This window comes from Eriocheir sinensis, chromosome 29 (assembly GCF_024679095.1).
Source record: "Eriocheir sinensis breed Jianghai 21 chromosome 29, ASM2467909v1, whole genome shotgun sequence".
In the NCBI taxonomy this organism is placed as follows: domain Eukaryota; kingdom Metazoa; phylum Arthropoda; class Malacostraca; order Decapoda; family Varunidae; genus Eriocheir; species Eriocheir sinensis.
This window is the reverse complement of record NC_066537.1, coordinates 15,932,651-15,960,375: the sequence shown is the minus strand read 5'-3', so window position 1 is coordinate 15,960,375 and position 27,725 is coordinate 15,932,651. Positions and strand designations below refer to the sequence as shown.

At 42.7% G+C, this 27,725-nt stretch overlaps 2 protein-coding genes across 4 annotated transcripts in view; both read left to right on the top strand.

Annotated features, from left to right (window-relative positions):
- LOC127005155 (serine/threonine-protein phosphatase 4 regulatory subunit 1-like) overlaps positions 1–2,026 on the top strand; it is a 187,257-nt gene extending 185,231 nt beyond the window's left edge. For all 3 annotated transcript variants that reach the window (XM_050873791.1, XM_050873793.1, XM_050873794.1), the window contains one exon: positions 134–2,026. In XM_050873791.1, coding sequence (XP_050729748.1) covers positions 134–285 — 152 coding nt within the window. In that variant the 3' untranslated portion in view covers positions 286–2,026. The remainder of the gene's footprint in view (positions 1–133) is intronic.
- A 4,732-nt stretch (positions 2,027–6,758) lies between these two features.
- On the top strand, positions 6,759–27,058 carry LOC127005149 (dnaJ homolog subfamily C member 2-like). The gene is made up of 15 exons (XM_050873778.1): positions 6,759–6,926; positions 9,698–9,885; positions 10,344–10,419; positions 11,763–11,971; positions 12,433–12,522; positions 13,468–13,556; positions 13,891–14,016; positions 14,548–14,635; positions 14,859–14,987; positions 15,753–15,938; positions 16,851–17,023; positions 17,892–18,097; positions 20,132–20,298; positions 24,055–24,147; positions 26,851–27,058. Exons 1-14 carry the CDS (start codon positions 6,863–6,865, stop codon positions 24,115–24,117), a joined length of 1,854 nt encoding a protein of 617 aa, XP_050729735.1. The 5' UTR covers positions 6,759–6,862; the 3' UTR covers positions 24,118–24,147; positions 26,851–27,058.
- The last annotated feature ends 667 nt before the right edge of the window (positions 27,059–27,725 follow it).

Sequence of the window (27,725 nt, the reverse complement as noted above, 5' to 3'; positions counted from 1 at the left end):
AGGGAATCCTCTGCTATATATTGAAGAGGTATCATAAGTAGACAAAATAATGTATATAGTTAATTAATCTATTGAAAGACTTTGCTTCATCACAAAGTATTTCCAGAATGACCATCTCTTATGTCTTCCTCAGATTTTTGTCAGAACCCCGAGAACGAGGTTACGATGCAGGTGCAGGAGACACTGGAGATGCTGCGCCAGGACAAGGACCGGGATGTGGGCCACTTTGCCTGCTGCCCCATGAACACCGACTGTCTGCTTGACCCCCATGACCCAACATTATAATGGTGGCTCCTCTAGCTCTGTGGTCTCCCAGGGCACCTCCCTGGTAGTCATGTCTGGCTTGTCAGAAGGAAAGGGTTCAGTCTTGGAGTTTTTATGTCGAGGTCAAGTCATTCCGAGCTGTGATGGAAGCTCGAGTAAGCACTGGCGTAGATTCGAGTGATAGGTTATTTCACATTGAAAACTGGTAAATCACTATTCTTTAATTGCATACCTAGAATATTGTTTGTACGTTGCAAATTACACGTTTGGTGCATGAGCCACTGCTGTTGTACTGGTGGCAAGGTGTGAGAGAGGGAGGTGGTGGTGGTGCTGTGTGCTGGCTGTGGCCACCACCAGGATGTGTGTTGGATGGTGGATGCTGCACCAGTCAATGCCTCAACACTGCAGAACACATCCTCTTTACTTTACTTAACTGTGATTAAGATTGCCTCCAGATCAGTGCAGATTGTAAGTCTGGACACTTATTAGCATCCATTTAGTTAAATTCCTTTGACTTTATAAACCAAAGCTCATCAGAGTGTATGTAGAGTTTGAGAGTACTAAGGCAGTTGCTAACTAATTCATGAGCCAGAATCCAAGCTATTAGGTAACAGTTGTGTAGGAAGTGTGTACATTGGGGTGTTTTGTAATATACAGTATATGTGAGCTAGGGAAGTACAAATATATGAGTGAAATCAGTAGCTGGGTTGGTGACTGCTCGTGATCATGCGGTGAAGGCTGCCCACCGTGCAGGCCGGTCCCCACCAGCAGCCACACCGCTGCCCTGTGCTGGAATTTTTTTTTTTTTTTTTTTTTTTTATTGTTTTTATTGTTTTTCATTTCACAAAGCCCCTGTGATATGCTTGGAACTTGCTCTCTTGAGTTCCTCTGCAGGAAATTTATTTGATTTACCACTTAAGTAAATAGTCATGGTGTTAACTCTTTCACATTTATCACTTTATCTATAATTTATGCTCAAGAGCTGTCTGCAGCTAAGTGAAAAGACTCAATTAATTTTGATAAAATTTACTTTTATTAGAATGTTCCCAATGAGGGTTGAATGGAGCTACTTAACAGTGAGAGAATGTCAGCAAATGCAGTTGCAAGTCTGGCTCAGTGCTCAAGTGAAGGCGACGGGGCCCCACACACTGCTCCTCTACAGTGATGTTTTCCATCTACCTAATCAAAACTCAAGACAGAAGGTGCAGGGAGGCACTGGAGGGACACAGCATGCCAGGGGCACAGCATGGCACTGATCATGCCGGTGCCTGGGAGCATGACTGGTGACCCCTAGGTCCCACACTGCCACAGGGATCAGTATCATTTCACCCACACTCGGTCTTGGTGATGCTGTGCTTCATCGTAACGACTCCTCACTGATGAATTTCTGTGCAGCCTCCCTGTCTGCAGGTGTGGTGCATTGATATTCACGTGAATCCAGCCCAAGCCACCCCACAGGGTAGACCAGAATCCAAAGTGAATCAAAAGTTGGCCCCAGTCACCAGATCGCCCGTGCTTTGGGTGTAACACTGTAATTAGCACTCACCTCAGCTGGTCTCCATTGTTCATTATTTAAGACAAAGCCATATATTTTTGTGTATTATCCTTGATACAAATATACCGTGCCATTTCCACTGTGTGATGCCACTGACACATAATGGTTTTAAATTGGCATCAGTAAATAAAATCTTCGCAATCTTTTTAACCTCACTGTAAATTGTCATTGTACAGGTATAATATATAATAAAACTATAATAAAACATCCATGAATTGACCTTGAACCTAACCTGTTGATTAGATTTTCAATTGCTAAAATGTCATAAAGTAGAGGATGGCTAGACAATAGCATGTTTATTTAAAGTTATTTTATTAATTTCAGAGAACAGTTTACAAAAAATTGTTCCAGATTGTATTGACACTAGCAATTAGTAAGTTACTAAGGAATCCATGGTGTAGTGGTTAGTTCACCCGGCCACAAATCCCCGGACCCGGGTTTGAATCCCGGCCTGGGCAGTCGGAAAGCATCCCACCCAGCAATGGACATGTTTCTGGTCAACATACTATTTATTTCAAATTCTGTCTGTACGGATAAAATAGGCCCTAAATTCAGCTATGGTACTATTTTTTCTTGATGTAAAATAGTAAATGTGGTACAGGTAACTCGATTTATGCGAGTATTGTGTCCTTGAAGAGGTCGTGTAAATCAAAAACAATGTAAATCAAACAAAAGGTAGGTATCTATAAAGAAATAAATATTCACTTGATTCAGTGGAGAGAGAGAGTATCCATATCACCGAGATATCCACTCAGGCACTCAGTGTCAGCCTCACTCGTGTGAGGAAGAAATGAGGGACACCATGAGCGACTGGCTAGTATTGGTACCGGTACCGAGCAGTCTGGTACCGGTACCGTACCGTATAGCTGGTACCGGTACCTGCCCACCCCTATTGTTGAGTAGCGTGGTAGCGTGGGTTCTGTATTGTTGTTCAAGTGGCGCGCGGGAAGAACTGAGCTCAGCTGTGTGGCCGCGGCGCCGTGTGAGTCTAGTTGCGTGAGACATATGATGGCCACTCCATAAAATGTCGCTATAAGTGAAAAAACATGTAAACTAAACATTTATTTGGATTTTGGACCCCGCGTTATTTAAAAAATGCGTAAACCAAACTCGCGTAAATCGAGAGTTACTAGTATAAAATATGGATTAAAGTTGAGGAAAAATCACGTGACTTGGAAACGGGTGCTGATTGGTCGTGACGTCACGATGCAGTCAGCAGGCCATCAGCTTTGTGTTACTTCGAGATTTCGTGTTGTGGTGTATGTTTCTTGTAGCTAGCAATGGCTAAAGACGTAACCCCCAGTCGTTGGTGCTTCGTGCCAATGTACAAGAGTGTGTATATATATATATATATATATATATATATATATATATATATATATATATATATATATATATATATATATACGGACAAAAGTACTCCATGTAAGATATTTCTGTCTGTGCTAGTGAATCCTGCAGTAATTTTCTTTAGTTTCCCCTCGGACTAACTTTTCATCGTGAACTCAACTATTCTTTACTGTCATGTCCTCTGATTATAAAATATTGGTCTGCATTCGTTTTCTTCTTATTCATGTTCAGGCGTTGATTCTCTCTCTCTCTCTGACGTTCCAGAGCCATTGTTTTCTCTAGGTTAGGCTTGGTAAGTTTCCATATTACTAACATAAATTCAACCTTGATTTTTCTCTTTAGTTCCCCCTCGGACTAACTTTTTAATCGTGAACTCAACTATTTTCTGCAGAGCAGAGGCGGATTGGTTGATTTCACTCCCATTTTAATAATATAACACATTTCCAACACTCTTAAGGTGTTCTGGAAACACCTATAACATACCTGTTGGGCGCAGTTTGGAGCTGGAGTGGCCATAGCTGATAAAAAAAAACAATGGACACAACATTGGTACTGTCGTCTGCTGTACTGCGCTTCAGCCTGATGACGTCACGAGCTAATGGTGGCTTCTCCCCGTGATATGAGAAGAATTTGATATCTCTCCAATATCCAGCCAACTAGCGATTTATAGGATGTAATTTGTGCACTACGTTATTGTTGGTACGTGGCACAATGCATTTCTTGGCTCTTCCCACAACCGGAAACATATTCATTTACTCCTCCTTTAGGGGTGGTGACTAAATTGGGTCCCTGGGTAATGTAGAAAATGGCAGTATGTAGTATTGGGTTTGTACCCCCTACAGGCTCAAGGGCGAGGTGGCGATAAGCACCGAGGCTACATCTGTAGTGCGGCGACTATGCCTGATGAACGAGCCTCCCATAACCCACTTAGCCAGTGGGGTACCTCTTTGGCCGACTCGGTAAGGAGTGGCTCTCTCGTCACGCTGGTCGCGGGTTCAATCCCAGGCAGCCGGCGAATACCCTCACCTTGTCTTGATTAATTTCTCGTGTGTTTCGATACACGCAGAGGACGTGTAGGAAAATAGAAAAAGAGAAAATAAACTCCCGGGGTATGACACATGGAGCTATAGCACATACCCTAACAACTAACACTGGGATTTTCTGAAAACTGAAGATGAAAAAAAAACAGTAGTCGCCAGGTCAGCGGAATGACACCAGCCTTGTTGACCCAACCTTGCTTGCTTGCTCCCCTTGGTGCTTTGCCCTGCCCTGCCTGTCTGTTGTTTCCATACTTTCCCAGTTTACATTGCTGTTAAATATTAACCTTTAAAATTTGATAGGTAAAGGTAAAGTTGGGGACATACACTATAGCTTGTGGTGGATAAGAACCCCTTACTCCAGGACACAGGGCAAGTGTGACATCTAGGTTACCAGATTACCTTCCCCAGGTATCCCTTTACTGACCAGCCCGAAAGGGAAGATGAACAGCTGGGTGAGCTGCACACCAACTGACTGCCCAAATTCTTGGATTTGTAGCTAGGCATGCTAACCACTGCACCACAGAAGCATAACAGTTTGCAATATTATAATTACTTTGTATTTTCTACTTACTTTCTATAATTAGCCATGTATGTACCAAGTCATCATAAAGCCATAGATCGATGCAGCATTTTTTTTTTTTTTAATTGCTATTAGTTCAGTATCTAGTGTATTTATAATTGGATGTGCAGCCACATACAGCACATTTATTAGGCATCCTGGTTCGCGTCAACCCTGTATACCTAATCCCGTCTCGTTGCAGACTGACTCGGTTCCACGCAACGGTCCCCGCCTCTGAAGGCAGCGTGACGTCATGCGCGAACCCGACGAGAATTTCGTGAAAAGTGACCAGACTTGTTATAATTAGATTTTGGGTGTGCCCAGCTCATCCAAAACCGACGACTTAACACACCTCACTCACACCCTGTTTCCTGACCCCAACATTAATTTTCAAGAAAAACTGAGACTACCATTATCTCCCTGAGAAAATTCTGCATCACACTAGCATAAAATTGTAACAATAACCAATAATGTAAAAATACACATACGAAAATCAGAGTTAAATGAAGTAGGGAGTACACATTTTCTTACCCTTATTTCCCTTCAACTCCTTAGTACTCAGCTGGTTTTCGTCGCATCACTTTCATAATCCCAGATCCTAAATCTGCATGCTTTTCTGCTTCTGTTGGTGTAGGGTACGTCACGAGGTAAAAATATACATAGGGTTAAAATCGTTTAGTATGTAAGTTTGTGGATAGTGGGCCGTATTACAAGTCAAACCCGAGAAGTTTCGGGTCCCTACAAAGATCGGTTTAGGGGCCGTACTACAAGTCCAATCCGAGAAGTTTCGGGTCCCTACAAAGATCGGTTTAGGGGCCGTACTACAAGTCCAATCCGAGAAGTTTCGGGTCCCTACAGAGTTCGGGATGAATAGCTCGGTAAGGCTGGGGGAATATTTACGAAATCTTATATAGCCACCTCTGGCAAAGTTAATACTTACATCATGGATTTCTTTTTGGTCCCTGATTGCAGTGCAGTCACAAGTGACTTCCGGAAAGGAGACAGAATCCAATTCAGGGACCATTTATTGTTGAAAATAGGGGATAATATTTCACGAAAGCGTCGCCTCCTCTGGCGGCGGCCGCGGCGACGGTACCGCCGACGCAGCAGCAAAATAGCTCGCAGAGGGTTTAGGGTTGGGGGGCATATTTAAACTATCCCAACTGAACTTTACGACCTAACAGCTAACGACTTATTTCTGCGAGGAGGTATTTCTCGCAACACAACGCCATGCATGGCCGCTGCCAGAGGAGGCGACGCTTTCGTGTATCCCTTATTTTCAACAATAAATAGTCCCTGAATTAGATTCTGTCTCCTTTCCGGAAGTCACTTGTGACTGCACTGCAATCTGGGACCAAAAAGAAATCCATGATGTAAGTATTAATTAATTTTGCCAGAGGTGGGGACCTGTTTAAACTTCTTGGATTGGACTTGTAAACCAACCTTTGTAGAGATCCGCGTTACAAATTGTCGTACTCAGAACATTGAATTTATCGCTTACAGACCCAAAACTTGCCTTGACCACACAAATGACGCTATTCAATTAAATTTCTTGTTAAAACCGATAATTATTAATGATTTTCTCTGCAATAGTTATACGGCTCAGAAACAGGAAAATATTGTATGTGCCTTCGGTTATCGGTTTCAGGCTCAAAACTGCCACACCCACACAAACAACGCTATCTGATTAAAGTTATTGTTAAAACCGTTGATTACTGATGTTTTTCTGCAATAGTTATGGCTCAGAAACTGGAAAATACAAATTACTTGCAACAATAAACTATCAATCAATCAATGCCTCCACGGTAGGTAGAATTTTACCGTACCGAACGTAGCTATTGTCCTTTTTGATTTTTGATTTTTATGTGTTTGTAACTAATGCTCATAATATCTCTCATCGTGCGTAGCTTTTTATTTATATTACTTTAAGGCACTACTGTACTAATTTGTAAGAACAGAGCCTTAATTTGAGTTTGAGTGTGCGTACGTACGATGATGAGCGGTGCGGTGCGGGCCATGCGGTGAGCGGCGGTCAGCTGTTGTTGTTGTTGCGGCGCGGCGAGACGAGGCGGCCAGCGAGAGGCGCATCTCAGAATGACCGCAGACATGGACACGGAAGACTCCAACCTCGCCGTGATCATCAAGCGGCGCCTCACACGTATGTAGTGGCCTGGGCCGTTCGGTGGTGAGGTGAGGCGAGGCGGCCCGGCGCCTCACCTGTGTGCTCACTTGGCGGGCCGTGCATCATGATTTCTTAGATGGATGACCTGCCCCTATGAGCCATGCTAGAGTAAACCGTCAGGCAAAGAACCGAAAGGTCTCACCAACCAGTGCGCCAGCCTATCCAAGCTCATCAAACAACAGAACATAATCCAGTAAGACATACGCTGGAAAGTGCATTGGGTATTCATTTCATATGGTGAGGGATAATAGTCGTAAAGCTTGTGGCCAAGAAAATCTTTTAGAGAAGCTTTGGTATATGTTCAGAGAGTTGCCCACCTCACTGTGGTACTTCTCACCCTAATCATGGGTTAGATCTCATTATTCTATGCATTTTGAACCCCATATATATGCATCGCAAATTGATCGAAACACTGCTATCGATTTTTTAAAAGTTAGTGTTTTATTGCGGGCCGCGGTGTTATGGGCCCAGGTGTGGGAGGGTAGCGTACGATTCTCAATAATTTGGGCCACAATGCCTGGTAAGGTTAGATTAATTCTACGGTGTTCTACCTACTAATGTTGTACTTCTCTAGTTTAACAAAATAATTACGGCTACCACTGTTTACGCGCGCCATATTTGACTGCTCTGGTGACGGATGCGGTGGTGGAGCAGCTGGTGTTGCGAGAATTACCTCCTCGCAGAAATAAGTCACATATACCTGTGGGGGGGTCCAAGGAGGGCTGTAAAGTTCGGTTGGGATAGTTTAAATATGTTCCCCCGCCCTAAACCCTCTGCGAGCTATTTTGCGGCGGCGGCGGCAGATGATGAAATAGCAGTAAGTCACTTTTTAGTAGTTTCCGAAGAAAAAAAACTATCTCCAAATGAAAAAGCACAATATTTTGGCCCAAAATAAATAGCCAGTGTATCAAATTTTGAGATGGGCAACTCTCTGAACATTTACCGAAGCTTTGAAAGCACCAAGGTCTCTCAGCTCAACAACTACAGAGGGAAGAGAATTCCAGGTACCGGTACTGGTACCGGTACCAGCCCACCCCTATTGTTGAGTAGCGTGGCAGCGTGGGTACTGTATTGTTGTTCAAGTGGCGCACGAGAAGAACTGAGCTCAGCTGTGTGGCCGTGGCGCTGTGTGAGTCCAGTTGCGTGAGACATATGGTGGCCACTCCATAAAATATCACTTATAAGTGGAAAAAACGTGTAAATTAAACATATATTTGGATTTTGGACCCCGCATTATTTTAAAAACGCGTAAACCAAACTCGCGTAAATCGAGAGTTACCTGGACCAATATAATTCTTTTATTTTTCCTAACTCATTTTTACATAAATATGTAAGTTACGTCTTCATACTTTACACTTTAGTCATGGTGTACGAGACGTGGTCACCTCCTTCCTTCCTTCTCCCTCACTTGCAGACGTCACTAACAAGCTTTCTTACCACCATTACCTCCATCAGCATCTCCATTTTTTTATATCCTTATGTACGAATAATAATTCCTGAGTGATGGAAATCTTTTTTTTTTTAATGATTGTGATCATCTTCCAAGTCCAGATGTAAACAGTTTGGGTGAATGCTCTGGTGTGCCATTTATGGAGGAATCGAATTTAGAAATGACCATATCAGCCCCTGAGGAGGAGGATGCTGAGCCTGAACAGAAACGATTTGAAGTGATTTGAAGAAAATAGTGCCAAAGAATTGCCTTCCAAATGTTCAGAGTTTACTGCAGGAATGGCCCATAATCTTTGACTGTTGGACGGTTTGTCCAGAGACTATCGGCGGAGTGGCATGCCAGTAAACCCTCTTGCAATCATCAAGACACCTCCTCAACTAAATTTGACTCTTTTGTTTACTCCAGCTGTCCTCTTTCTACAGGAGCACTACTTAGCAGGATTTTTTCTTTGCTTTTAAGCTGTTTCCTTTACTGAAAAAAAAAAAAAAATTACCTGACTAGACAGTAAAATATGGGCAATGGATTACTATTTTAGTGGCTTTTATCTGTTAGGTTATGTGGGGTTCCATTAGTTTTAGAAAGTGAAGTCAAGAGTTTGTTAATTGTCGAATGCATCTTTTATCTAGAATTACTGCCTGAAGTGTACAGGTAACTCTCAATTTACTCGAGTATTGTGTCCTTGAAGAGGTCGCGTAAATTAAAAACAATGTAAATCAAACAAGAGGTAGGTTTCTATCGAAAAATAAATATTCACTTCATTCAGTGGAGAGAGAGAGAGAGAGAGAGAGAGAGAGAGAGAGAGAATATATCAACATCACCAAGATATCCACTCAGGCACTCAGTCTCAGCCTCACTCGTGTGAGGAAGAAATGAGGGATACCATGAGCGACTGGATAGTATTGGTACCGGTACCGAGCAGTCTGGTACCGGTACCGTACCGTATAGCTGGTACTGTTAGTACCAGTGCTGGTACCAATACCTGCCCACCCCTAATGTTGAGTAGCGTGGCAGCGTGCATTGTTCAAGTGGCGCGCAGGAAGACCTGAGCTCAGCTTTGTGGCCGTGGCGCCGTGTGAGTCCAGTTGCGTGAGACATCTGGTGGCCTCTCCTTAAAATATCGCGTATAAGTGAAAAAAACGTAAATTAAACATTTATTTGGATTTTCGACCCCGCATTATTTAAAAAATGCGTAAACCAAACTCACGTAAATCGAGAGTTACCTGTACCAATGTAAGTGAAGGAATGTGCTTTTTGTAAATAGAGTGACTTCCCATTAATTTTCTTTCTCCTCCTACAGCCCTCATCCAGGTGGAAGTAGAGCCAGTAGGGCGATGGTTCCACGTGTATGAAGCACGGCGGCTGCGAGGACACCTCACCTCCTCTGCTGGAGAGAGCGAGGAGGAGAGTGAGGAGGAGGAGGCTCAGGAGGTGGAAGTGGAGGATGACATCCACTATCTTCGCTCCCTCAATCCAGCGGACTGGAAGGTGAGCGTTGGCAAAGCAGAAGGATCTTGGAGTCTTGGTGATAGTAAAGGTGTATCCATTACATGGATGTGACAGTACTAGTTGAATATGCTGAAAATATGTGAAAAAGATGTTCAAAGAAATTATGTATTTTGAAATAAACTTTTCATTTGACATTTTTCTAAGTGGCACAATACCACATTAGTTTACCCCTGATTTGTACTTGAGTGCAAAAATATGTGAATTTCTGCGGTAAGATTCTTAAAAGAAGTTTTGAGCTACATGTAAAAATAAAACACTGTGGAACCATTGTAAAATAATTTTTCTACTTATTCACCATTTTTACTGAGGTCAACCAAACTGACCCTAATACTTGTCTTGCCTCCCCAGGACTTTTCACAGGTCATTGAGTCGTAATGTCAGACTTTTTGTCAAATATTTCATAATTTTTTGTATCATGGTGTTTGTTTGTTTTTCAGGACCAGGACCACTACGCAGTGCTGGGGCTGCGTAAATTCAGGTATAAGGCCACCGACGACGACATCAAAAAAGCTTGTGAGTGTTGCTGCATGGAGCTGAAGAGGTTCTTTAGATGCTACCATTGATGGCACACCTGTTGGCTACTAGTTTGTTTTTTCACACATGAAGAATTCACCATGCTTAATAGTGCTGAAGCAGCAATCTCTGTTTAAATATGGCAGTCCCTATAACAAAGACATAAGTCAACTCTAAGTGCTTTCCTCAGTCAGTAATATTCACAGATAGGCTTGACTGTCATTTCCTTAATATGCTGGTGACTGTTAGACACTCAATACTTATATACCATTCAGGTCATGAGAACCAGTTGGGTGTCAGGGACTGGGGTACAAGTGTAGTGCGGTGACTATGGATGAGCCTTCCATAACCCACTTAGCCAGTGGGGTACCTCTTTGGCCGCCTCGGTAGGGAGTGGCTCTCTCGTCACGCTGGTCGCGGGTTCAATCCCAGCCCAGGCAGCCGGCGAATACCCTCTCCTGGTCTTGATTAATTTCTTGTGTGTTGTTTCGATACATGCAGAGGACGTGTTGGGAAATAGAAAGGAAAATAAGCTCGCGGGGCATGACAGTGGTGGCATAAGTGGGCATCCTCTCCTGCAATTCTGTTGAGTTTCCCTGAAGGGGTAACAGGTATGATGGCCCATGCTCTCCGAGAGTAATAAAAAATGGGAGAGTTGGAGGTATGTCTCAGAGTGACATTGTCAACACACAGAAATTAATCTGCATAGGGGGGAAAGTCGTGTAGTGCGGCGACTATGCCTGATGAACGAACCTCCCATAACCCACTTAGCCAGTGGGGTACCTCTTTGGCCGACTCGGAGGGAGTGGCTCTCTCGTCACACTGGTCGCGGGTTCAATCCCAGCCCAGGCAGCTGGCGAATACCCTCTCCTGGTCTTGATTAATTTCTTGTGTGTTGTTTCGATACACGCAGAGGACGTTTTGGGAAATAGAAAGGAAAATAAGCTTGCGGGGCATGACACAAGTTCTGTTTTGTGTTCCCCCCATCCACAGGTCAAATCTAACCTAACCTGGCAAGCCTGCTATCCCTTCATTCCACAGATTAAAAATTTCATGACCGTGGTGGAAGGTTATGTTGACTTACTTATGCTTCCCTAACCATTTATTCTAGTCCATTTTCCTGTCATTCCTTACATACCACTTAGCGTATGTTCCCCAGTTTATATGCACCATGCATCATCTTAATTTTCTTGTGAATAATTTTTCCTGATTCAATTACCAATTGGAATGCTGTGTAAGCAGACACAACCTTTTTTATTTATTTTTATTTATTTATTTATTTATTTATATTTTTTTCCTCCCCGTCCTCCCACTCCACCTCCCTATCTCATCATCCCCAACAGACCGCATGATGGTCCTGAGGCACCACCCAGACAAGCGCCGTGCTGCCGGGGAGGAGGTGAGGGAGGACGACGACTACTTCACCTGCATCACCAAGGCATATGAGATTCTTGGCGACCCCATCAAACGCCGCTCCTGGGACTCGGTGGATCCAGAGTTTGATGACGAGGTGCCGGTTGTCAACGCATATAACAAAGCCAACTTCTTCCAGGTGAGAACTTTAACCTTTGGTCTTCACCGTATGGAAAGGGTTAGCCCTCTTCTAAACCTCTTAAGAGGAAATGGAAGAGGATTAAGAGGAATTTAGAGGAGGATTGAGAGGTTTAGAAGAGGATTAATCCTCTTCCATTTCCTCTTGACCCTTTCCATATTGTGACGCCGACGTCTGCGTCACAGATGGAAAGGGTTAATTGGTTGTTATTACTGTTCTTTAGCTGTCAGGTTTTGTTTTTCGTCATATCATTAGTGATACGAGAAGAATCACATTACATATCATTACTATCTGTTACTATAGGTATGTGATTCTCTCTCTTGCATGCATCTTGTTTCCCTTTAAGAGATATTCTTTTCTTTCTCTGAGCATTGGTAATATAAGAACACTCATACTACATATTGCCATTTATAACTACAAGTATGTGATTCTCTCTCTCACATCCACCTCGTCCCCTCCAGGTGTTCACTCCTGTGTTGGAGCGCAATGCCCGCTGGTCCACGCGCAAGCACGTTCCCGGCCTCGGCAAACCTGATGACCCAAAACAAAAGGTCAGCCACTAACTAAAAAAGACAAGCCTTGAGGTGAGCCTGGGGTAATATCACCATGGCTTTAGGATTAATGTTAATGTGTAGAAATATGTCTCACAACTTAGTCTCAATTCATACTATAGTTATTTGAAATGATTGAGTTGAGCCATTAGTATCATCATCCTCTTTTCTGTGGTCTAAATAGTTTCCATATCTGTAAGTGTAAAGGTTGATTCTTTTTATATATTTTTAAAGGTAAGTTTAGGGGGGTGACTTTTATGTAGCTGCAACTTATCTAGGGATGCTAGTTTTATATGAATGCTACTTTTCTGGGGGTGCTGTTTTATGCAGATGCTAATTTTATGTGAATGCTACTTTTCTGGGGGTGCTGTTTTATGCAGATGCTAATTTTATGTGAATGCTACTTTTCTGGGGGCTTGTGTTTACTCGCCAATTAAACAGCAAGCCTGATGCAGCTGAGTAGATTTTTACATGGATGCTACTTACCCAGGGGCTTGAACTTATTCTCCTTGACATGTCTTGGCAAGGTGTTAACTTTTACATGGAAACTTTTTCTATCCAGAGACTAAAATTGTTCTTCCATGGAGTATATTGTAGCCTTAGTGGGATGGGTTGACTTACACAAATGCTACTTTTTAAAGGGATTAAATCTATTCTTCTTTCTTGGTCCTTTGTAGTGGTGGTCTTCCCCTGATATAACTTCCCTCAATCTTACTCACATACTCACTTACCAAGTCATCCTCATTTGTTCTCATCACATGTCCAAACCATCTCAGAGTTGAGGCTGAGAAATGCAGTCGTTTGCTATTCACTGAGTAATTTATATAATGGGGGACTTTCAAAGCTGCTTGTATGTAGAGAGCAGCTTTGTACTCATTGGTCCCTATGCCTGAAACTAGCAATTGAACTCCATTTCCTTTCATTGTGTTCTAATTTTTTCTGCAGGTTGACCGCTTTTATGGATTTTGGTACGACTTTGATTCGTGGCGGGAGTTCTCATACTTGGACGAGGAAGAAAAGGAGAAGGGACAGGAGTGAGTATTGAATTTATGCTTTTTGATCCATCTTTTGGGAAGCTTTATGCTCATGAACTTCAACTGGCCTTAATTTTCATTTAAAGTGTAAAGTCTTTTTTCATTAATCCTAGAATGATGTTATGGTTTTGCTTTAGGTTTTTCACATCATGTACTACCTAGGAAATACACTGTGACCTACATAGTTTTCGGAGGAATATTGACATATAATAATTTTGCAGTATATCGCTAAGATTGTGTAATGAGGTTGAAGAGGTCAATGAAAAATGTGTTTAGAGAGACAAATCACCTCAATGAGTTTAGTCTGCTAAGCCTTTGTCATTTGTCTTGCCAGCCGAGAGGAGCGGCGGTGGATAGAGAAACAGAACAAAGTGGAGCGAGCGAGACGACGCAAGGAGGAGATGGCCAGATTACGAAGACTCGTTGACAACACCTACGCCTGTGACCCAAGGATAGCTAAGTGAGTACCCGTCCAGTGGTGGGGAACTCAGTATTGGATGGCTTGCTCTTGTTGACTTTCTGCCTATATCTTGCCATTGCCCTGTCTCTCCATAAAAATGTTCTAACAAGGGGGTGGCCACGGCAGAAGTCTTCCATTTTCCCCATTCCATCACTCCACACATTCAGACTCTCTCCATTATTCATACACTATTGATCTATTATACTCGTGGTCTCCCCTGATACCATTTCCTCAGTCATGCTTTCTTTCAGTCTTCACAGAGTTATCCTCATTTATACTTATCACATGTCCAAGCCATCTCAAGAATATCGCACTTCATACATTCAACCACTCCTCAATCCACTCCTACACCCATACCAAATTCTCATACACATCCTCTTTGCTTTCTGCATTCTATCTTAACTCACCACATGCTCCTTTCTATAGCTCATTATATAGCTCTTCTTGTTGTTGACTTCCTTTGTTTATCTATGAAGGGACAAGACTGAGAGCTGGAGAGAAATAGAAAAACTGTCTGACTTTGTTTTGCAGATTCAAAGAAGAAGACAAAGAGAGAAGACTGGCACAGAAAAAGGCAAAAGCAGATGCAATAAGACAAAAACAAGAAGAGGAGGAAAGGGTGAGTGGCATATTAACAGCTTCATAATCTTAAGTCTATTCTGGAAGGTAATGAAATGGGAAATGAGGGGAGGGTTGGGGGTAAGAGTGACACATGTAGGATAAAGAGGAGTAATGGGGTGCTTCTTTAATGGAGGGGATAAAAGAGGTGTGGAAGAGGCCTTTTGAATCTGTTGTTATCATTTTCAGTTGCATGTATCAAGTGACTACTCTGGCATTTTCAGATAAGACGGGAAGCAGAGGAAGCAGAAAGAAAGAAACGAGAAGCAGAAGAGGCTGAGCAGAGAGCAAAACAAGAAGTAGAAAAGAAAGAAAGGGAAGCTCTGAAAAAGGCATTCAAGAAGGAGAGAAAGGTGAGAATGACGTAGTGTATTGTATGAATGAACTTACTGGATGTTTGTTCTTCCTCTGGCTGTAAATGTTAAGCTTTTTGTAAGAGATCTTGTTCTCCCACCCTCTGTATTCAGGAAGTTGGGTTTAAAGCAGGGGTGTGGAGTCAGAGTCACCAGTCACCTACTTTTGGCTAAAGTCGGAGTCAGCAAAAATATTTCCGACTCTTACTCCTTTGCGATACGTGTGATGTTGTTTGACTGGTTGTGGTGTGTGGTGCAGTGTGGCTGGGCTTGATGTGCCTACCACCATACTGCTAAAGAGGGAAAGGGGGGGTGGGGTGGAGTTGGGGTCAGAGTCGCAACCTTATAATTTCCTGGAGTTGGAGTCGGAGTTGAAATTTTTTATATCTGATTCCACGCCCCTGGTTTTAATAAGCTAGTTAAGATTTTGTTTAAGAGATTGTGAAACAGCTTAACCCTTTCCATCCATGGTGCAGACGTCGGCATCACAGTGTGGAAAGGGTCAAGAGGAAATGGAAGAAGATTAATCCTCTTCTAAACCTCTCAATCCTCCTCTAAATTCCTCTTAATCCTCTTCCTTTTCCTCTTAAGAGGTTTAGAAGAGGATTAAGAGGAAATGGAAGAGGACTAACCCTTTCCATATGGTGATGCCATCGGCGTCGCCGGAGTGAAGGGGTTAATGTTCAAATAGGTAAACCATCTCCACCCTTTTTGAGGTGTTAGGGGAAGAGAATCCTACAACAAACAACTTTTTGTACCCTACAGGCGCTGCGAACACTCTGCAAAGACAGTGGTTACTTCGCCTCTGAGGAAGCCGAGCGCGTGCAGACCATGACGGACGTGGAGCTGCTGTGTGAGGCCCTGGAGCTGACCCGCCTGGAGGAGCTCAACAAGGAACTGACACAGGCTGCCCAGGACAAGGGGCAGGGCCGGGAGGTGCTCATGAAGGAGGTGGGTGGGGCTGCTCCCTAATCCAGATATTAATCTTGAACATCGCCACACTGTTGGCTTTCTTACTCTGTTGTATAAGATCTTTAACAATCTTAACCATCCTTTTACATTCTAAACTTCCTTCATCTCTTCTTCAGTCTCGTTTCACTAGGTTTGCTTCAAATCTCAGTGATTTGGCATTTTCAGCTGTATGTTTTAATACTTTCCAATTTTCTAGAAGCTTTGTTTCATGTATAATTAAATTGTGGAACCAGCTTCCAAACAATGCTGTTAAAGCTGAAAACCTGCAATTATTTAAGAACAGTTAATAGTTTTTTGCTAAGGTGACTTGCTCTTTCCTAAGGCCAATGTTCTTCCCTTTGGGACCCTTACTGGGTATAGAGTTCCATGAACTCTCCAGAGAGGTTGAGATTCTTGGCCTATAATAATAATAATAATAATTGATATCCCAGCAGACGTACAGCTTTGTTCTTTATGCCTGTGCTTCTCAAAGCTTATCCATGCGTTCCTTAAAATACACTGTGCTGTGGTAGTTATGGGGTGTTTGTCAGATTATGCACTTCCATTTAATATTCATAATCATATCAGTGGGGCGCACAGGTTTCGTGGGTCAGAGTGTCAAGCCATGAAATGAAAATAAAGAGCCAGGGCAAGGCAGTTTGAACTCCACTGCTGCCATGAGACATCAGGAAAACCTCTTAAACCCCAAGCTCTTAAACTCATAAACCAAACCCCAAACTCTTGAACCCCAAGCCACAGCCTCCCAAATAGTGATCCTAAATGAACATTGGTAAAAGCTGTCAAGACAAAGAAGTTGATTTTATTCTTGTACTCTGTTTACTGTGATAATAATGTCAATGGTGTGTATGAATTAATAAACATCCCCTACTTATGTTCCTGTATGTGTTTCAGGTGAGTGAGGTGCGCAATCGAATCAAGCAGGAGAGGGAGGAGGTGGCAGCAGCGGCAGCGCGGGGAGGTGGTGGAGGAGGGGGCGAGGGCTCATCACACAAAACCTGGAATCAAGACGACCTCCAGCTGCTTATCAAGGCTGTCAACCTCTTTCCTGTTGGCACAACCAAGAGGTGAACTATTTTTTTCATTTTTTTCTTATAGTCAAGGCAGAAAAAAAAGTAAAAGAAAAGGAAGTGTCACTCTCTACTCCCCAAAATTCCAAAAAAGTTATCAAATTTTGTTCCATAGGTGTCAGTACTTCACTATTGAAAAGTTTAAATTGTGCAAATGAACAAATACATCAGAATGACCAAAGAGCCTTGCCGGGGTGAGAACTGAGGGTCAGTCAAGTAGAGAGACATGGCAATGTATGGCACACACATAAAAAGACATTTTGCTGGTAATGTTCCTTTTTTCTCTAATCATACCAAGAGAGCAAGACAAAAAACCTAGACAAAAAACATAAAGAGATCCCGCAGTGTGTTGTTTCTGTAAGGGAAACAGATGCTGCCATAAATTCTGTCAGTTATAGTTCCAACACAGCATACTGACATGTGCACATCACCTACCCTCTAGCAAACCCTCAGTGCCTCATTCTTGTGTGCTGTAGGATGCAGAGCCAGAGAATAGAAGAATTTAGCCAACTTCATCACAGCCACTATGTTGTTACCATAGGAGCTGTGCAAGATTCAAATTGATCCTGACACAATCGTGTTTTCTGAGCTCAAGATACTTTTTCGAGATCCTGGCCATGCCTAGAGCAGAAATAAAACAATAATATGAATTTTGCACAGCCTATTTGGTAACAACACAGTGCCTGTGATCCAGTTGGCCAAACTCTTCTATCCCATGGCTCTAGTGTTAAGTGCTGGCCTGTCCGTTATCTAGGCTTTTCTGCTTTAGGCTACTTCCTCTGATAACCTGTTGAGGAAAGGGCAATCAGGTGAATCAGGTGAGTAGCACAACACAGGGAGTAATCTATTGTCACTTTTTCTGCAGGTGGGAGGTTGTTGCCGAGTACATCAACCAGCACACAGCCACCAACATCACCCGCCAGGCCAAGGAGGTGCTCAACAAGGCCAAGGAACTGCAGCACTCAGACCAGCACATGAGGGAGGCGGCCAACAAGAATGCTTACCACAGCATGGAGAAGGCACAGGCGCGGCAGGTGATCAGTGATGCCACGGCCTCACAGAGATATGACAGTAAGTTCTTGCCCTCTCAAGTTTGTGCCTCAGTAATCAGGGTACAGTCGTCCCTCAAAAAGTACAGTTTCGGTTTTATACGGATTGTCATGGAAGAATTTTTTTAGGATTTTTAAATTTCCCGCTTGTAGCCAAGTAGCCATGGCATCAGTGGCAATGCTGTTCTACCAAAACACCTGCTGAAAGCATTCAAGAAAGGTGTTCATCTTGCAGAAGAATTCAGATTTCGGAGAAGTTACGTTTTGGGATGAGTTACGTTGCGGTAGGGAGAGCATATCATGTGCATGAGGGCAGTGTTCGCTGTATCTATCATGGTGTAAAAGAAATTCTTGCCGCAGTAACTGCCAGTGCACCAAGAGTGCTGCAAGAGTGAAGATAAAGGCCGTCCTTTTACTAAGCCTCGTCGTTGCTATGGTAACAGCGTTTCACTCGCAGCAAAATGGCATACGGTAATCTTCCTGCCAGTGTGTTTGAGAGAGCGAGTCGGGACGTCTCGGGTGCCGACCAGCCCTGGCGATGTTTAACATTCATTTCTAGCTGTCCTGGCTGACGAACTCCTTACAACAGAAGATGAAAAGGAAGCTGCAGTAGTTATGGTGGTACAGAGAGGTGAAATGCAATGGAAACACTTATATGTGTTTATTTGGGCCGCCATGTTTGCTGATGATGTCATCACAGCAAGAAGGCGCTCCACCTCTCAAAGCCGGGAGCCAGCAGACGTGCCGAGTTGGCAACTCGTGCTGCTGCGTCACGCATTTGAGAGCACTCGGGACATTCTGAGAGTCCCGATTTCCTCTCTCAAACGCAGCCGAGGGAGTGTTTCTATGGGGAGCACTAATTTTATATGGATTTTCGAATAGTACGGGGGTCCTGGGTCCCTAACCCCCGTACTGTTTGAGGGACGACTGTATTTCTGCCAATATTTACTCGTCTGTTTAATGTCAGGTTTTCCCGTAGTCTTTTATGAGGTTAGATGGTGTCAATTTAAACTCATATTTCCAGTTACTGTAGTAGTTATGTCAGCAAAAAGACTGCTTTGGGAAATGAGCTATTGTTTAGAAATTAACTTTTGTCAAAGTAAGAAAAGTTTATCAATATTTTCACATTTTGCACCTTGGTTCAGTTTTTCAGGGTTATATTTTTCTTGATATGAGTACTAGTTTGAGTGGGGCTTTTTTATTGGCAAGGACACCCTTTGGTGTGCATGTAACAGTAAATGAAGTGGATTGTGGAGTGGTTGAAGGGTGAAGCTTAGTGTTGAGATGGTGTGGACACATGATAAGAATGGATGAGGATGACTTTGTGAGGAGAGTATATGAGGGGAGGATTGAGGGAGATGTTACCAGGGGGTGGCCACCAGTGGAATGGGTCAATAGAGTGGACAAGTATTGGTGAGAGAGTAACTAGGCAAGGGATTGAGTGTGCTGAGGAGTGCCAAAGTGAAAAATTGGAGAAACCTGCCATTGTAAACCCCATGGGGAGTTCTCCTCTGGGGACAGGCAGCAGTGATACAAATAGATAGAGACACACCTTACTTCTTCATTATGAATCCTCACTGCCCATTTCTAATATTGCCATTGCCATGGTATTACTGTGGTATCATCCAGTCTTATTTTTTTCCTTCCTGCTGACATTTCCACCTTTCTCATTCAGCCTCAGGAATCATACCACTCCACTGATGCACAGCTCTCTCACTCCTCCCCTTCCATACTTCCATAGTCTATTGCATTTACTTCTTAACACGTGGTCTGTTCAGCATAATTAATTATTTTTGACCTTCAACTTTTCTCTCATTATATATGGATCAATCAATTGCTTTTAATACTATTAATCTTACTCACATACAACTTTCTTCCTACACCTGACACCTCTGAAACTAAATTTGATCATTCTTTTTAGTAGCAGTATGTTGCAAGCATTTATTTTTATACATATATTTGTTTTACACTTGGTCTGCCTACTTTTATGCAAAACAAGTAAATAAATAAACACTACTATCTGCTTTACATGACATTGTTCTCCGTACCTTTGCAGCGCCTCAGGAGATGCTGGGAATGAACACAGCCGCATGGGGTGCTGAGGAACAGAGGCTGCTGGAGCAAGCACTGAAAACCTACCCTGTCTCCACCCCTGATCGCTGGGACCGCATTGCCCAGTGTGTCCCCAACCGCACCAAGAAGGACTGCATGAGACGTTATAAGGTGTGTGAACTTCTGGCTTCTGACTTATAGCCTCTTAATATTCTTGTGTGTGTGTGTGTGTGTGTGTATGTGTATTTACCTAGTTGTGGTATACGGGAGAGGAGGCATGCTCGTGCTGTCCCGTCTCTATATCTACTATAATCCAGCTCGGGCTTAAATTCCTGAACCGTCTTTGCATGGACTACATTTTTTCCCAGACTGTTCCAGGCCTCCACCACTCTTTGTGGAAAGCTGTTCTTCTTTATGTCTCTTCTTCAGACTTCCTTTTTTCATCTACCTTCCATGGCCTCTTGATTCTCTTGTATCCCACATTATTAGATCTTCTTTGTCCACTTTTCCATCCCACTCAGCACCCTATATACTGCAATCAGGTGTCCTCTCTCCCTCCTCTGTTCTAGTGTCAGGAGATTCAACTGCTTCAATCTCTTTGTGTATAAAGTCTCTTAGTCCTGGAACAAGCTTTGTTGCTGCACTCTGAATCCTTTCTACTTTCCTTATATTAGACTTTGTACTCGGCGACCATACTGTTGCTGCGTATTCCAACCTTGGATGTATCATGGTTACAATCAGTCTTTTCATCATTTCCTCATCCAGATATTGACAAGCAATTTTTATGTTTCTCACCAGGTTGTATGTTTCGCCTACAATTCTGTTTGTGTTTCTGTGGTGACAAATTATCCGATAGAGTAATTCCCAGGGCCTTTTTCATTGATGTTTTCTTATTACTCTTATTTCCCAATGTATAATTACCTAAAATTCTCTTTGCTTTTTCCAAATTCCATCACACTGCACTTTCTGATACTAAATTCCATTTCCCATCTATGACTCCATTCCCATATCTTGTCTTGGTCCTGTTGCAGTGCTTGACAGTCCTCTTCACTTCCAATCCTCCTCATCAACTTGACATGATCAACAAACAAACTCATATAGCTGTTCACTCCTTCTGCCATGATGTAGATTGCAAACATGCTTGGACCCAGCACTGATCCCTGTGGGACTCTACTTATCACTTTCCCCCACGAGGACCTCACACCCTTGATCACCGTCTTCATTTCCATATTTTCCAAAAAGTCCTTCATCCACCTCAAAAGTCCTCCTCCCAGTTCTCCAGTACACTTCATCTTCCACAGCAATCTCTTATGTGGCATCTTATTGAATGCTTTCTGTAGGTCTAAATTAATTCCATTAGCTCAACCTTCCCTTTCCTGCACTATGTCAATCACTCTTGAGTAAAAGCACATCGAGTTCAGTATACAAGATCTTCCTCCTTGAGAGCCATACTGTTTGTCCGTCAATCTGTTCTGTCTCCAGGTAGTCCATCCATTTATCTTTGATCAGCCTTTCACAGATCTCCACTACCACACTTGTCAAAGAGAGAGAGAGAGTGTGTATGTGTGTGTTTACCTAGTTGTATTTACCTAGTTATAATTTTACAGGGCCTGAGCTATGCTCATGTGGTCCTATCTCCATATCTGTACTTGTCCAGTTTTCCTTGAAGTTGTGCACACTCTTCGCCAATACTACATCCTCACTTAGTCTGTTCAAAACCTCTGTTTCTTTGCGGGAAGCTATATTTTTTTATGTTTCTCAAGCATCTTCCTTTTCTCAATTTTTTATTGTGTCCTTGTGTGTTGCTTGTGTTTCTTACTTCTCTTAGTAGCAACTCCTTGTTATCTACTTTTTCCATTTTATTCAACAATTTATAAATTTGTATTAGGTCTCCCCTTTCTCTTCTTTGTTCCAGTGTTGGCAGGTTCATTTCCTTTAACCTTTCTTCATATGACAATCCCTCCAGTTCTGGAACCATTTTCGTTGCCATCCTTTGTATTCTTTCTAGTTTTTTTATGTTTCTTCTTATGGGGAGGCCACACAGTTTCTGCATATTCCATCTTTGGTCTAATCATAGTGGTAATCATCTTTTTCATCATATCTTTATCCATGTAGTGGAATGCTCTGCCTATACAGTCACCCCGTCTCAGATGCATTGACGCTAAATAGGAAGGCAGAGAGGAGGGAGGAGGCAGAGAGGAGGGGGAAGGGAGAGGAGGAGGAAGGCAGAGAGGGAGGATGGAGGCAGAGAGGAGGGGGAGAGAGGAGGAGGAAGGCAGAGAGGAGGGAGGGAGGAAGGGAGATAGGAGGGAGGAAGGCAGAAAGGAGGGAGGGAGGGAGGGAGGCAGAGAGGAGGGGGGAAGGGAGAGAGGAGGGAGGAAGGCAGAGAGGAGGGAGGGAGGGAGGCAGAGAGGAGGGAGGGAGGGAGGCAGAGAGGAGGGAGGGAGGCAGAGAGGAGGGGGGAAGGGAGAGAGGAGGGAGGAAGGCAGAGAGGAGGGAGGGAGGGAGGCAGAGAGGAGGGAGGCGGGGCAATGGACGTTAGGTTGCTCCTGAGTGACGTCACGGTTAGACTGTGACGTCATGCTTTCCTATTGGCCAGCAGCTCACTCAGGACGACTGCTATTGGTCGAGATTTTCATAGCAACATTATCCTAAAAAAAAAATTCACGCGCCGCCACACTGCAGTGTTGCCAGATTGGGCTACTTATCGCAAATTGGGCTACTTTTGGGTCTTCTGTGCTACTAAATTTTGACCCCAGGGTGAGTGTTGATTACATATTGTTGTCTAACAAGGTCTTGTCTCATTTCAGTCATTAAAAAGAACGAAAAAAACATGTTTTATATGACGTGTCAGAGGTGACTTCCCCAAATGCATATTTTCCCATAGGGTTATAGTCAGTCCGAACGAAATAGGGATGACTGTATTTCTTTCCATTCTCTACGTGTCTCCGAATATCCTATTTATATGACTCAGACTGTCAGTTATCTTGTATTGTCACTCCCAGATCTCTCTCTTCTTGAACTTTTAATATTTCTCCATCTCCCATTTTATATGTCCATTTTGGTCTCCACTCTTTTCCATTTCCATTACATGACATTTCTTCACATTGAACTCCATCTCCCATTTCTTACTCCAATCCCAAATCTTATTTAGGTCCTCTTGCAGAATTTCACGGTCTTTACTATTTCTTTTGTCTCAGCAATTTCACATCGTCTGCAAACAAGCTCATGTAACTATTTACTTTCTTCGGCATATCATTTATATATACTAGAAAAGTATTGGTGCCAGTACCGATCCTTGAGGCACCCACAATCTACATTTCTCCATTCCGATCTCATGTCCTTTACCACTGTTCTCATTTCTCTGCCCTTTAAGTAACTTTCCATCCAGTTTTTCATTTTCCCTTTCAATCATCCTCTATTTTCCAGCTTCCATAATAGTCTTGTATGTGGAACTTTGTCGAAAGCCTTCTTCAAGTCCAAATACACGCAGTCTACCCATCCATCCCTCTCCTGTGTTATGTCTCACTCTCGAGTAAAAGCTCAATAAGTTTGTTACACGTGAATGCCCTTGTGTGTGTGTGTGTGTGTATGTGTTTACCTAGTTGTAGGAGATATATAGGATTTGAGCTAAGGGGGAGGTGTGCATGTATTTGCTTGTGAGCGTTGTGTGTGAGAGAATCAGATAAGGTAAGGTTTAGATGGTTGCCTTTGCTACAGTTCCCAAAGAGTGCTGTGCTTTATCTGTGTATGTATAGAGGAGAGTTTCTGCTATTATTTCAATTGTGCCTTCTGGATTGGGTTGTATGAAAGGATATCTGCATCTGAAGTCTGAATGGAATAGAGGAAAGTCTATTGCTGAAGAAATCTTGTTGTCTTAAGTGTTACAGCAGCTTTTGGTCTTATTCTTATCTTATTGTCTTTCAGGAACTTGTGGAAATGGTAAAAGCAAAGAAGGCCGCTCAGGCTGCAGCGGCTGGGAAGAAGTGAGGACCCAGCTGGGACAGTCTCCTTGCTATGGTGAGTCTTGCTGTAGTGATGTGTGTATGATGGGGTGGGATGGTGTAATGTGAAGTGTGTGTGGTGGGGTGTTGTGGTGTAGTATGAAGTGTGGGTGGTGGTGTAGTGTGAAGTGGGTGGTAGTGTGATTTGTTTGTGGTAGGGTGTAGTGTGCATGATATGGTGTGCAGTGTTGTGTGTGGTGCAGTGTGATGTGATGTAGTGCATATGTGAGGGTGTGTAGATGTGTGTAAATTCATGTATTTGTTTGTGTTCTCCCAGGTGGTGCCACTATGATATAATTCAATGGTAGCAGAGCAAAGTAGTATTCACTAGACTTTGCTTTGCTTTGTGAGAGATGGAAAAAGAAAAGGAAATTCATGGTGGACAGAAGAGATAAGGAGGATAGTAAAAGAGAAAAGGGAACTTTTTAAGAAAACTCAAGAAAGAAATGTGGCTGAACAAGTAAAAAGGGAAAGGAAAAAGAAATATAAAGAATGCAAAATGAAATTAAAACAAGCAATAAAAGAAAGTAAGAAGAGAGTTGATGAAGACTTTGGACAAAGACTATGTGAAAAATATAAAGGGAACAGGAAATCATATTGGAAAGAAGTAAAAAATGAAAGAAATGCAGAAAATATCTCCTCAAATAAAATAAATGAAGTTATGGATGAGAATGGAAAGATGTTGAAAGACGGGGAAGCTGTGAAAGAGAGATGGAGAGAATATTTCAAAAACTTAATGAATTTTGAGGATGGACGTCTAGCAGCTGTAACAGCAGCAGATTTGAGTAGAGGTAGAGGAGGAGTATATAAAGAAAGAAGTATAACATATGAAGAAGTAAATCAGGCAATAAAAAGATTAAAAAATGGAAAGGCAGCAGGAATTGATGGAATCACAGCAGAAATGTTGAAGTGTGGAGGAGATGAAGTCGTGAAATGGATGGTCAAGATATGTGAAGTAGCATGGTGGTGCCAGCAGACTGGACGAAAGCCATCATTGTCCCAGTTTACAAGGGGAAGGGCAGGAGAGGGGAATGTGGGAGCTATAGAGGTATAAGTCTCCTGAGTATACCCAGAAAGGTATATGGAAAAGTCATAATAGAGAGGGTGCAAAGACTTACAGAAGAGAAAATCAGTGAAGAGCAAGGAGACTTCAGGAAGGGAAGGGGATGTGTGGATCAGATACATATTTGCCTTCAGGATGGTAGTAGAAAAAATAATAGCAAAAGGAAAGAAACTATACGCTGCCTTCACGGATTTGGAAAAAGTTATGACAGAGTCGATTGGATTGCATTGTGGGATGTTTTAAAGATTTATGGTGTGGGCGGAAAACTGCTTAGTGCAATAGTCTTTCCCTGAGGATGCATCTGCATGTGTCAAAATTACTAGAGAAACAAGTGAACATTTTGAGATAAAAGTGGGCTTAAGACAAGGGTGTGTCATGTCACCATGGTTATTCAATATTTATATGGATGGTGTCATTAGAGAAATGAAGGGCAAAGTTGGAGAAGTTGGAGTAAGACTGTTCGATGAGGGAAGTAAGTGGGCACTGAATTCGATACTGTTTGCTGATGACACGGTGCTCATTGCAGAAAATGAAAGTGACCTACAAAATTTGGTCAGTGTTTTTGATAGTGTCTGTAATAGGAGAAAGCTGAAAGTAAATGTCAACAAAAGTAAAGTGACGGGTTTGTATGCCCATATAGAGTGGGAATTGAATGTGAAAAAGAATGCAAAATAATTTTGAATGGTGAAGAAATGGAGGAGGTCAATGAGTTTAAGTACCTTGGATCAGTTATGTGTAAGCATGGTGGTATGGAGGAAGAGATAAGAGAAAGGGCATTCATTGCAAGGAAGAAGGGTGGTAGGGTCTTTGAGACGAATCATAAATGGCAGAAGTGTGAGCATGGAAGTAAAGGGGGATTTGAGAAATACAATAATAGTACCAACCCTCACATATGCAAGTGAAACGTGGGCCTGGAATGAAAGTCAGAGGTCTAGAGTGCAGGCGGTGGAAATGAGTTATTTGAGGAGTGAAGGGGTGAAGGGAAGAAGTGTGGAGTGGTGGAAGAAGTGAAGCGACAGACCTTAAAGTGGTTTGGCCACATGGAGCGAATGGAGGAGAGTACGATGATCAGAAGGGTGTATGTGAGTGAGATAGAGGGAGGGAATGCTAGAGGACGACCTCCAGTGAAATGGAGTGATAGAGTGCAAGAGTACGTTGGGGAGAGGGGGGAAAGATCTTTGAGAAACTTTGAGCAGGCAAGGAGGGAGTGTCTGGATAGAGAAAGTTGGAAGCTCTTCTGCTGTGGCCATCCCCTGGTGGGAGCTCCTAGGATTAGGCGTCGATGAAATGATGATGACTAGACTGAAAAAATCTTGTGTAAATAAAAAAATCCAGAACTGGGGATCTTTGAACAATATTTACAGTATGAGGAGAATAGTTTTAGTGTCAGTGTGCTTGAGAAAGTAGTGTGGGAGAGAGGGAACTCTTCATATAGTATTAGAGTTATAGGCACCATATCTCTGGGATGGCATGTCTTACTGCTTCACTATGGTTGGCTTAGGTGGACACATCACATAGACTGTTCAAGTTATGTCCTCACTGTGGTTAATGTTGACATTCCCCTGCTGGTCTATGAATAAATCCACTGAACGATGCTGCATAGTAATTGTGCACCAGAAAGAAACAACAAAATAATGAGTAATGTTGTTTTTTCAGTGATTTCCCAAGACACTGGAATTAAGGTGTTGAAAATAGCCAGCAGCAGCACTTGAAGCGGCTGTCTGTGAGTGACTGGTGCACTTCCCACCTGACTCCCACCTGCCACCACACGACAAGTCCCCACACTCATCCACTTTTCAGAGATCCTCCCTTAGCTCCTATAACTGTTTCCTTAACTTACTGCTCATTAAAGGCTTTAAAATCATTTTGAAAAGTGTGTCTACCTTTCCTTGTTCTTATATTGTCACAGGCAGCCATCCCTCCAGCTTGTCACTGAAGTCATAATGATAATGGGATGAATTTTGAAGTCAGCTTGATGGTTATGACTGGTGGAAAGGGAATGTTTTCTCTAGTGTGTGTTTGCCAGTTTGTACACATCCCAAGAATTAGTGCTTGAATCAGGAGAAAATGCTCTAAAGAACTAAACTGGAGTAGGAAAATAGATGATGTAGTTTTGTACTTTGTTTGTAATTTGTCAGGCTCCTCAGGTACTGTTCTTACCTGTTTATATTATTGTAGGAGTAAGTCAAGCTCATTATGGCCATTTGTACATCTTGAAGTGTAGGTAATGAACAAGAGGGTTTTAGGGAAGAAAGTGAATGCGTTGATCAAATATTTATACTGAATATGATACTTAAAAAGTACCTAGAGTAGGATTGAAAGTAATTTGTTGCTTCCATGGACCAGGAAAAGCCCTAAGTTGACAGGAAGGGCTCATGGGATGTCCTGAAGATATACCTTGTGGAATGGCATTTACTTGAAGGATCAGGTCATTTTAAAAGGACAGAATTACTTTTGTGTGCAGATAAGAGTTTTGGTATTGGTGTGGGTGTTTGATGTCACCATTATTGTTTAATGTTTATATGGATGAT

What these genes read in the sequence shown, in the direction of transcription:
- LOC127005149 (XM_050873778.1), top strand. Translation starts at nt 6,863, where the DNA reads ATGACCGCAGACATGGACACGGAAGACTCCAACCTCGCCGTGATCATC. An exon ending in TCAATCCAGCGGACTGGAAG is followed by an intron (nt 9,886 to 10,343) that starts GTGAGCGTTGGC and finishes TTTGTTTTTCAG; the next exon opens with GACCAGGACCACTACGCAGT. An exon ending in GAAAAGGAGAAGGGACAGGA is followed by an intron (nt 13,557 to 13,890) that starts GTGAGTATTGAA and finishes TTGTCTTGCCAG; the next exon opens with CCGAGAGGAGCGGCGGTGGA.